Source organism: Xyrauchen texanus, chromosome 7, assembly GCF_025860055.1.
Source record: "Xyrauchen texanus isolate HMW12.3.18 chromosome 7, RBS_HiC_50CHRs, whole genome shotgun sequence".
NCBI lineage: Eukaryota > Metazoa > Chordata > Actinopteri > Cypriniformes > Catostomidae > Xyrauchen > Xyrauchen texanus.
Window position 1 is genome coordinate 20,322,139 of NC_068282.1, and position 12,254 is coordinate 20,334,392.

Consider the following 12,254-nt stretch of genomic DNA (forward strand, 5'->3'; position numbering starts at 1 on the left):
CCCACAGCATGCCACAAATCTGACTGAACAAATTAAACACCAATTACAATAAAGCATAACATGTAAACACTCGACCATTTATAGGAGAAAAAATTAGCTGACATGAAGCATATTTTTATTCCTTTTTTCATGTATTATTTTAATAGAAAATATGTATACTATATACACTCACCTAAAGGATTATTAGGAACACCTGTTCAATTTCTCATTAATGCAATTATCTAATCAACCAATCACATGGCAGTTGCTTCAATGCATTTAGGGGTGTGGTCCTGGTCAAGACAATCTCCTGAACTCCAAACTGAATGTCAGAATGGGAAAGAAAGGTGATTTAAGCAATTTTGAGCGTGGCATGGTTGTTGGTGCCAGACGGGCAGGTCTGTGTATTTCACAATCTGCTCAGTTACTGGGATTTTCACGCACAACCATTTCTAGGGTTTACAAAGAATGGTGTGAAAAGGAAAAACATCCAGTATGCGGCAGTCCTGTGGGCGAAAATGCCTTGTTGATGCTAGAGGTCAGAGGAGAATGGGCCGACTGATTCAAGCTGATAGAAGAGCAACTTTGCCTGAAATAACCACTCGTTACAACCGAGGTATGCAGCAAAGCATTTGTGAAGCCACAACACGCACAACCTTGAGGCGGATGGGCTACAACAGCAGAAGACCCCACCGGGTACCACTCATCTCCACTACAAATAGGAAAAAGAGGCTACAATTTGCAAGAGCTCACCAAAATTGGACAGTTGAAGACTGGAAAAATGTTGCCTGGTCTGATGAGTCTCGATTTCTGTTGAGACATTCAGATGGTAGAGTCAGAATTTGGCGTAAACAGAATGAGAACATGGATCCATCATGCCTTGTCACCACTGTGCAGGCTGGTGGTGGTGGTGTAATGGTGTGGGGGATGTTTTCTTGGCACACTTTAGGCCCCTTAGTGCCAATTGGGCATCGTTTAAATGCCACGGCCTACATGAGCATTGTTTCTGACCATGTCTATTCCTTTATGGCCACCATGTACCCATCCTCTGATGGCTACTTCCAGCAGGATAATGCACCATGTCTCAAAGCTTGAATCATTTCAAATTGGTTTCTTGAACATGACAATGAGTTCACTGTACTAAAATGGCCCCCACAGTCACCAGATCTCAACCCAATAGAGCATCTTTGGGATGTGGTGGAACGGGAGCTTCGTGCCCTGGATGTGCATCCCACAAATCTCCATCAACTGCAAGATGCTATCCAATCAATATGGGCCAACATTTCTAAAGAATGCTTTCAGCACCTTGTTGAATCAATGCAACGTAGAATTAAGACAGTTCTGAAGGCGAAAGGGGGTCAAACACGGTATTAGTATGGTGTTCCTAATAATCCTTTAGGTGAGTGTATATATAATATATATATATATATATATATGTGTGTGTGTGTATATACTGTGTGTGTTTGTGTGTGTGCGTGTGTGTGTATATATATATATATATATATATATATATATATATATATATATATATATATATATATATATATATATATATATATATACACATACATACACACAGTATATAAATATATATATATATATACACAGTATATGAATAAACCATAAGGTGCATTCACACTGACAAATGTGTGAATTTTTTCTGGAAAAAAAACATGGTTACTACAGCCATGGTTATTACTGTCATGGTTAATTTTAGTTTATTATTATTATTATTTACTAACAACAATTACTTTAGATGTGCTTTTATTTAGTGTGAATTTACTCCAGGAGTTTCTCTGTTTTTCTCTCATTACCTCTTGTTTGAACGAGCGTTAGAAGAAATAGTTCCCATCCTGCACAAGTATTTTTCCCTTTGAAGTTTATATGTTCATGGAAACCAAATAATAATATCGATCTAATAATTAGTAATGATATTTTTGTGTGAGAATTAATATTTTTGATACAACATCAGAATCAGAAGTATCGATACTTTAGGATAAATCTGCACATCCCTAATGTCTACTAGTGATCAGCAGGCTTGCCAGACTTCGTAATCACTGTTAAAAGGTATTCATACTGGTACTAACACTACTTGTGCTCCAACATCTCATTGGTAGTCACCAAAACATGTCACTGCTCATTTGCAAGTTTAACCTTTCTTAACTTTGCAACACTGGACATACCCAAATCGTATCACCAAAAGTCAGTGTCGCTCAATTTGCCTCAAATGATCAACTCTGAACAAGAATGAATGCCTTTTGTTGGCTGTGCTGCTGAAAAGAGAGTGAATGCAGTGTTAAACGTGCTGTTAACCAGAAGTCAGTTAAATTTGTACAATTCTTGGTAAACGAAAATGTGTACATTCTTTCAACATGTGTACAGCTTCTATGCAAACAAACACAAACATGCACAATTGAAAAATTCTCTTAATCTCTGTAAGAATATGAACAACCAGCAATTCGACTTAAAACAAGGATAAAAAGATTTCTTGGATGCTAAAGCTGCTTAGTGTTTGATTACTTATCCTTGTCGTCATAGCTCCAATCACATGTAATAATGCTAAATGTCACAGCTTGACCTCACTGTGTCTAAATGCATAATTAAATTTTTTTGTTTGATAAATTAAAAACTTTTTTTGCAGGAATAATACAAGTGCAATGAGTCCTGATCATTTTTAATGTAGGTTCTTATTATACCAACCAGAATTGATGGTTAAGCTTTGTTAACAGTGTTTCTGGAGTTGAGATTAAGGGAATAGAGGAGACAGATGGAGAGCAGGGAACAAATTACTCTGGGACAAAGTTTAAGAGTGCAAACAACTGTTTTATTCCTCAGAAATGGGAATGTGAGGTTTGGAGGTATTTTATTCATGTGTGTGGCTCCCAAAGATATGTTTTATTTACATCTTTCAACCATTGGCATATTGAATAGGGCAAGTTTTTAGAGTGCATTTTTGTTGGTAAACTTTCACTATAAGAATGCTGCTGCCACACATAGTAAATAAATGTACTAACAAGTACATATTAACAATAGCTGGATCACATATCCCATATAATTTATTTTATATTAAGGTCAATATGGCTATGCCAGAAAATTTTAACATTCTGAATTTGCTGGCTGAAAACAGAGGTAGGTTTGCACTTCAAAGATGTCAGCTAATCATAACAAAAGTGGGTGTGAATATTGAAGTCTTAAAAGGGACAGCACAGAAATCCGAGTGTAACAGCCATTATGACTGTTCTTTTTGTGCATACTAACATTATAAGTGAACTTCATTGGCCTCAATGGAAATGATAAAATAATAAAAAAGCATGACTTTAAGGTAGCATAGTTGCCATATCCTATGCTGCTTTGATACCCTCCAATCCTATGCATGCAGTTCGGAGACTGGTGGAATAAAAACATTTGGTCTGAAGGAGCATCTGCAAGGAGTACATTAAAACAAACTTTTGATTATAGTGAAATAATTTCTTCTGAGAAATAATGACTTTATTCATTAAAGAGTTGTTGGTTATGTCTAAAGCTCAATTGAAATAGTTGTAAATACAGTAGTAAGACAAGACAATATGCTGCCTTGGTAAGTACAGAAACACTGCCTGTGAATTCATTAGCCCCTCACACATGCAACCAGGCAAATTTCAGGAAAATCATTGGGTTGCCTTCCTGGTAAATGTATCACATGTGCTATTCACACATTCACTTTGTCTTTTTTTTCTTTCCGCTTAGCTAGTACCATTCACATAGCACCAAATGTGAATTCTGAATGTATGCGGTCAGAAATGTTGGATGATGTTTTTAATTTATAGGTAATTATCCAACTTCTCATTAAGGCAAAGTGCCAGAGCAAAATTTAACAAAATCATAACAGAATCATGTTCACACATGACCTCTAACCTGAAAATTGCAGTACATTTTCTGAAAAAGGCTGTATGTGTGAAAGGGGCTAATGACTGACTCGGCATTGAGGCAGCAAAGTAGCTGGTCCTAAATTTCGGACACAGCCTACAGGCCTCTGTTTTAATCTGGAGATGACTGATTTGAAAATAATTTGAAATGTGATTTTTGTGTGAACATGATTCTTCAGAAGTGATGGGCTGTGAAGAATTAGGAGTAATATGTATTCACAAGCCTTGCCTTCACATCTTCAATTATAAATCAAAAGGAGTCATTCTGCAGGTTATTACACTTCTATAACAAAAATAATAGAACTCTGAGGAATGGACATCAAAGAGCAGGAAATCAATTATAATCAGGAGTGCAATGAAATATTACTACTGTGATGTTAATGCTCTTATTTCCAGTTCAGTGCAGGACTGTGAGACATACAGATCACCGCAATAAATCCAAGGAGATAAACAAATGCTGTCAAAGTTCTAATCATAGTGCTAATAGTTAGAAAATGGAAAGCCATACAAGCTGGAGCTAGAGTTGAAGGATGCACTCTGTATTCCATAATAACATGATTAAGTTTAAGAGAAAGCGTAAGTCTAAAAGTGACAAGGACAAGGAGATTTCACTTGGCTGTGTTTGGGTGATAAAGACTCCGTACATTTCAGATATGAAAGGTACAAGGGGCAAGGCTGGATAATTACATATTATGAACATAACAGGATTATTCAATTGAGAAATATGATTTTTGTAGACATCACAAGACATTCGTTGACAATGGTCAGTACAGACACAATAGGCGATTTACATTCTCTTTATGTTTAGCCAACGTGATCTCATTAGTATTCATTGGTATTTGTACGTTAAGTGTAGCCCATTCTAGCACACATAGACTTTTTTTTTACATTTGGATAGACACTGATTAGTGAAACATTATCATACAGACAGCTTCTTAAACAAACCCTTTTACACATGTACAACTGTAGAAACGTACAAATCTTTGCAATTCCTCTTTTTAGGTCTATAGATATGGTATTCTGAATGTGATTTTTAAAAAACTTTTTTTTTATACATATTTTCAGTATGTTTTTAAACTGGTCAGAACTGGAAAAGAGGAAAATGTAAAAATGGTAATATAGGCACATAAATAATAATAATCACGTAATTCAGTGTTTCCCAACCTTTTTTCTGCCATGGCACACTTTTTACGACTAATAAATTCTACGGCACATCATTATCCCACATAGGCTAACCATCGTCAATATTTTACCTTTTCAAGAACTTGTCCTTGTTTTCTGTGCGTAATCAAACGCATCAAGTGAGACTGATGCTGAGGCAATTGTCATTACAATGCGTCTTTGCCTCAGACAGATGACTTCTCGTGGCAGATTTAATTTGGTTCTGGAGGCTGAACCCAGCGTCAAGCACCACATTGCCCTCCACATGACAAGATTTGTAGGAAGCGTCACAGGTTTGCCACGTAAAAAGCAGGAGGTGTGCACAATAAACATTGAAAACATGTATTTGGAAGAGAGAAAAAAAAACTTGCAGTTGCTTTGATAGCAAAAAGTAAAAAAAGGACTTATGTTTAGATCCAAGCGCTTTCTTGGTGAATTTAAATTAGTTCAATAACTGGGGTCTCTGATTTTCGTAAACAATAAGGTAATATTTAATTAAAAGAAATTATGAGACATTCAATGTTTCTTCATAAATTTGGAGAGTTTTTAAATATTTCTTGTTGCCTAGTACTCTCAAAGACATTACCGGTGAAGCAAAAAACGTGTGTGTGAAAAACACTTGTGTAAAGTCACTTCGTAGATAGCAATGTTTTCTGCAGCGCTGATGTAGTCATGTGAACTTAACGCGTAGAAATATGACTCACTTCTGCACATTAATCATTGCTCTTCACAATCACAAAAAAGTGACTGATTATGGTTTCAAAACGGCGAATTTCTCTGAAAGGTGAGGAGTTTGGATCCTTGAAACTATTATTTTCTTTTTTTTTTTCTCATGCATTTATTTATTTTGTGGAATTTTATAATTTTCCACGGCACACCTGACAACCTTTCAGTGGTTGGGAAACACTGACGTAACTGAGTGTAAAATAAATATTAGACATGGTAAACAAACCTGCAAATACTGAGTTGTTTAGCTATACATTTATCACACTGGAAACAGAGTGAAAATGTAATTTTCTTTCATATCTGACCCCATCAGCAGTACGTCAGGAGTTTGTTATGATGATAAAGATTGTGAAGGGCTTTAAAAGACCAAATGTATGATCCATAATCTCTCCATAAAGAAGGTAGTTGGAGAATCAATGCTTCCATAGGCTGCATGTCAAAGAGCAAAGCAAAATCAATATTGGTGTATAAACAAAGAAAATTTAAATATGTATGTTTGGGAGCCAAATTATCGTGTATTTGTGTGTGTGTGTGTGTGTGTTTGTGTGTTTGTGAGAGAGGAAGGGAGAGAGAAAGAGAGAGACTGTGTGTGTAAGCAGAATTACAATTATTTATAGACATCACTCTCTCTCTCTCACACACACACATACACAGACAGACAGAAGCATGCACACGTGCCCACACACACACAAACACACACACATGCGTTGTTGCAGCTATCATTATGAGAACTCCCCTTAAACCTAACCCACGCAAAAAACCTTCTGAATTTGTACATTTTCAATAAAACATTGTTTAATGTGTTTAAGCTATTTGAATTATGGGGACACTAGAAATGTCCTCATAAACCACATTTATAGCATAACACCCTTGTAATTACCAGTTTGCAGGGGTGGAAAGAGTTCTGAAAAATAATACTCAAGTAAAAGTACCGTTACATCTTAAAAAATGTGGTATGAGTAGAGTAAAAGTACCTGTCCTAAAATCAACTCCAGTAAGAGCAAAAGAGTAGCTCATTTAAAAGTACTCATGAGTAGTGAATATTGAGGTCTGATTTGCGAATGCTATGCCCCTTTAAAATAAAAACTTGATGCTGCAATTTAAAAATGTAGCACACATACCGTAATTTATATTCCCTTTTATAGCCATAAAGAATAAAAAATATAGGTATTTTATAGGTGTTTGTGATTGACAACTTTTAAAATACATAACTTATCTATGATAATGATACTGACACTACATGAATCTGATTTAAAAATAAAGAAATAAAAGGGCGACATGGTTACAGAAATCAACAGATTAAATATATTTTCAATATCATAATGTATGAAACAATTACATTAAAATCAGTTTATGTGTAGGATCTGCATTAGTTATTTTTATTGTGCATAAAACAAATTGAAAACAATGCAAGGAATGCACGTCACTCCATTATGTTCACACATACACTCACCTAAAGGATTATTAGGAACACCTATTCAATTTCTCATTAATGCAATTATCTAATCAACCAATCACATGGCAGTTGCTTCAATGCATTTAGGGGTATGGTCCTGGTCAAGACAATCTCCTGAACTCCAAACTGAATCTCAGAATGGGAAAGAAAGGTGATTTAAGCAATTTTGAGCGTGGCATGGTTGTTGGTGCCAGACAGGCTGGTCTGAGTATTTCACAATCTGCTCAGTTACTGGAATTTTCACGTACAACCATTTCTAGGGTTTACAAAGAATGGTGTGAAAAGGGAAAAACATCCAGTATGCGGCAGTCCTGTGGGCGAAAATGCCTTGTTGATGCTAGAGGTCAGAGGAGAATGGGCCGACTGATTCAAGCTGATAGAAGAGCAACTTTGCCTGAAATAACCACTCGTTACAACCGAGGTATGCAGTAAAGCATTTGTGAAGCCACAACACGCACAACCTTGATGGGCTACAACAGCAGAAGACCCCACCGGGTACCACTCATCTCCACTACAAATAGGAAAAAGAGGCTACAATTTGCAAGAGCTCACCAAAATTGGACAGTTGAAGACTGGAAAAATGTTGCCTGGTCTGATGAGTCTCGATTTCTGTTGAGACATTCAGATGGTAGAGTCAGAATTTGGCGTAAACAGAATGAGAACATGGATCAATCATGCCTTGTTACCACTGTGCAGGCTGGTGGTGGTGGTGTAATGGTGTGGGGGATGTTTTCTTGGCACACTTTAGGCCCCTTAGTGCCAATTGGGCATCGTTTAAATGCCACGGCCTACCTGAGCATTGTTTCTGACCATGTCCATCCCTTTATGGCCACCATGTACCCATCCTCTGATGGCTACTTCCAGCAGGATAATGCACCATGTCACAAAGCTCGAATCATTTCAAATTGGTTTCTTGAACATGACAATGAGTTCACTGTACTAAAATGGCCCCCACAGTCACCAGATCTCAACCCAATAGAGCATCTTTGGGATGTGGTGGAATGGGAGCTTCGTGCCCTGGATGTGCATCCCACAAATCTCCATCAACTGCAAGATGCTATTCTATCAATATGGGCCAACATTTCTAAAGAATGCTTTCAGCACCTTGTTGAATCAATGCCATGTAGAATTAAGGCAGTTCTGAAGGCGAAAGGGGGTCAAACACAGTATTAGTATGGTGTTCCTAATAATCCTTTAGATGAGTGTATATATAAAACTGCATTATAGAGACAGGAGCTATGTTTAGACATATTTTTATTTGACTCTCTTTTGGCTCACCTGCGGCACACTGCTCCTCATCTGCTCCATTTTCACAGTCCCTTTCTCCATCACAGCGCCATGACAACGACACACACTTGCTGGTCGAGCCACCACAGTCAAACTTCTCTGGTGGACATGTCTGTTGACCTATCAACATAACCAAAAGAAACAATGAAAGATATTTCAGGATAAAATATATACCAATGCTAAAAATCCATTTATAAGGTGGATGGTTCCTTTTCATGTTTGGTCAATGCAGCTTTCAAACAGAGGGATGGCAATTTAATGAATTTGCCTGATAAAGTTTAATGAAACACACACACACGATAAGACATCTTCTCCAGCCTTATTGTTCACCAAAACCAAAGCCCATTGAAACACTTTCAAGTTTCACGAGATCACACAGCATTCCCAAGACAGCTCCATAAATTATACATCTCTACATGTCTGGGAACCGAACTACAAATCAATAGTACCCAGACTGATTTCTTTCTCTCCATTCTTCTCAGTCTTCAGAGTAATTTTCTCTTCATAAAAGAAGATTTATGAAGACCTTCTCACCTTCTCTGACACCTAGAATCTGTGTCTGCTGCCCATTGTGGCTCAAACCCTATCTATAATCATAAGCATGAATGCCACGTCTCACCCTGGATTCTCTGATTGTAAAGCCTTCTCTGAAGAAATGGGAAAAAAGACAGCTGTGAATCTCATTTGAGATATCACTATAACAGTTGACGGCCATTGTGGCTCTGCAAATTGATGCCAGGTTCTCTTCTGTGGGAGCCATATTGGCTCTGAACTCTGGTATGGAACAGAAAAAAATGTAAGGCCAGAGCTTAAGCGAACACAGCAAGGCTTGTTTGTGTGTGTGTGACTAGAGGGATGTATGTGACAGAACAGGTTTGTTTGAACAGTGTTTGCATGTAAGTGTGAGTGTTTGTTGCTTTGTCAGCATGAGTGTGAATAAACTGAATGACCCATTCTAACTGTCTGGCTGACTGCTCGAGATAGCACAACCTCCTGGGAAACGCAGTCTCTCTTATCTCCTCTCTCTCCTCCATGCCTCTCTCCATCCCAGCTTTTCAGGTACTGCCCACTCTCTCTAGGTTCTCTCTTCCCTACACCACAAAAATTCAGATTTGGATAAAGTAGTACTACTTCATAATCAGCTTTCATCACAATAAGACTTAAAGAAAACAAGGTCCTAAAACCGTTTGGAACACATAGGGAGAATTAACTAAGAATTCATTGCAGACACTGATAGTGTTGTTTATTTGCACATGCTGTCTGCATTGATTTAGCAGCCCATTCACTAAAGGAATTCTGTAAATCACATTACAGTGCAAAAACAAACAAAAGATATGTGCTGAACTCAGATTGCATGCTGCAATTCCCCATTTTGCAGGCTAGTTCTAAGTGCTGGGTTGTTGAGAATGCAGCACTGTGATCTGGTATACTTTGCAGGGACTGTTTAGCATTGCTCCACTACTGCAGTCCAGGAACTTGAATGGTCTTTAGCTGGGTTTCCCGAAGTACTAAGTATTATTATACAATTATTACTACTGTTGCTGATAGGGGTGCAACTATTTTCGGGTTAAATATTTTTACACAATTCGTTAAGCATTTGCACCGCGGTTCATCTGGAGTCTTACAACACATCTGGAGCAAACAGTTTGGTAAAGAATACACATCGTCAAATAGACAGGCACTGTTACACCCTCCGCTAATGCACCTATATGGCTCTGTAGATGGATACGCTGTGTCGGTGTCTCATGTGGGTCAACTTTCTACAGAGAGTAGCTGCCCAATTAACTTTTAGTATGATAATTCAGTTAATGACAGTTCTGCACAAGTTGGTGTGTAGTTAAATGGCAAGTGGAGAAGATAAGCCACTGAGAGAGAATCCCCCAGTCTCCTGTCTGGAAACATTTTCGATTTCCAGTCATTAACAACAGTGATGGTTAAACAATGTTGACAAAAACGTCACTGTTTGCAAGCATTGCTCAACACGAGTTCCGTAAACTCATGGTAATGTATAAAATATGACAGCCATTTACAACAACATCACTTTTGGCAGTTTAATAGCAAGGCCATTCCTTATATAGTGATGTACAGCTTCCAAATGCTGAATATATATTGATTTGATTTTGAAATGCACTTTATGTTGATGCATGTAGCATAATAATGAAGTTAAAATGTTGATTAAGTAATTAGATAAAAAGTTATATTTTAAGGACCTGAATGAAAACAAATATTGGTTTTATAATAGTAAATGTTGTAATCATGACTGAAGTAACCATGGCTGCTTTAAACATGTTTTTTTTTTTTTTTTGGCATATTCCATATATGGTTACATGGTTAGTTTTGTGGTTAATATGGTTTACTAAAAATACCATGGTGAAACTATGGTTACTGTGGTAAAACTGTGGTGATTTTTTATAAGGACAAACATGTTTGTTACCAAATTGAATATCCTTACTTCAGATTTGGCAGGTGTATTACATTTTTTCTGATCATAGCAAATGCCAAAAAGTAACAAAACTGTGACCCTAAAACCATGAAACAAACGTGAGAAATGTAATCCTTTACAAACCTAGTTGCTAATATATTAGACATCTTACCACCAACCAACAATATTACCCACAAGCTGGACAAATTTGATCTCTTAGGGGCATTTTCACACCTGGCTCATTTGGAACATTTGTTTCGGAACTGTTGTGTTTCTCCCTTTGCTCCATTTGTACAGGCATACATGAACACAGCAATCACACTCGGATCTGCACAAAAACAATGTCTGAAAACACCTGGACAAAAATGTTCTGATTTTAAACACCCTCTGTACCTGTTTGCTTGCAGAAAGAATGCAATCTGACCCAATGGACCAACAAACATGCCTATGATAACCAGCCTGATGGATCTTTGAAGAAACCTGTAGGTCAGCACGTCACAATAATTAATAATCAAAACGCAGATTTAGCCTTTTGTTAAAAGACTGGAAAACTTTGGTGACTATATAAGATGTAAATGCACATTTAATAATGGTGATATTATATATTATATATAATAATTCTGAGGTAATTTTAGTACGATCACTTATCTTTGTTGGATAGCAGTAGAACAAACATGAGCAGGATGACATTAGCAACTATTTGTCAGATCAAGAAAATCAAGAAAGAAAAGCATCTAGGAGGCATGAAGCATTTTCATAACCGTTGTAGCATCTGGACCAATCAGACACACAATTATTAATTATTTAATAAATAAGCCAACAGATGTCTCAAGACTGTAACAAGCAAAGGTCCAAGTAAGACCAAGCTGACTCCGTTATGTCTGCTCCCCCACTGATCATTATCAAGCATTTACACTGTCTTTGCTGCCACTGGACCAGCAAAAAGTGGACCCTCAGTGAAATTCCAAGTAGGGGAAGTTAGCTCCATGCTAGAGAAAATAATTCCGAAGAATTGATTCACTCCTTTCCCCCATAAGAAATGGACAAAAAGCCCAGAAAAACAGACCTTTCTTCATTAAATTATAGACAAACTTTGTATAATTTCACACGTATATTCCCAGGACATTATGTATAGGATCATTACTGTCTTTAAAAAGTGTTTTTGTACTGTATACTGTTTTATGCATTACTTATGACAGGACTGCAAGCTAATGTAAAATTATTTAGTATCATGTTTTTTACCAAATTAATCCTTGTGTGACATCTTGCACAATGGTATATATATATATATATATATATATATATATATATATATATT

The 12,254-nt window shown here is 37.0% G+C and overlaps 1 protein-coding gene across 1 annotated transcript in view; it reads right to left on the minus strand.

The window, feature by feature from the left end:
- lrp8 (low density lipoprotein receptor-related protein 8, apolipoprotein e receptor) overlaps nt 1–12,254 on the minus strand; it is a 221,455-nt gene that overhangs the window by 69,364 nt on the left and 139,837 nt on the right. Inside the window, exon 4 of the mRNA XM_052131165.1 lies at nt 8,506–8,634. Within this exon, the coding sequence (XP_051987125.1) occupies nt 8,506–8,634 (129 nt within the window). The remainder of the gene's footprint in view (nt 1–8,505; nt 8,635–12,254) is intronic.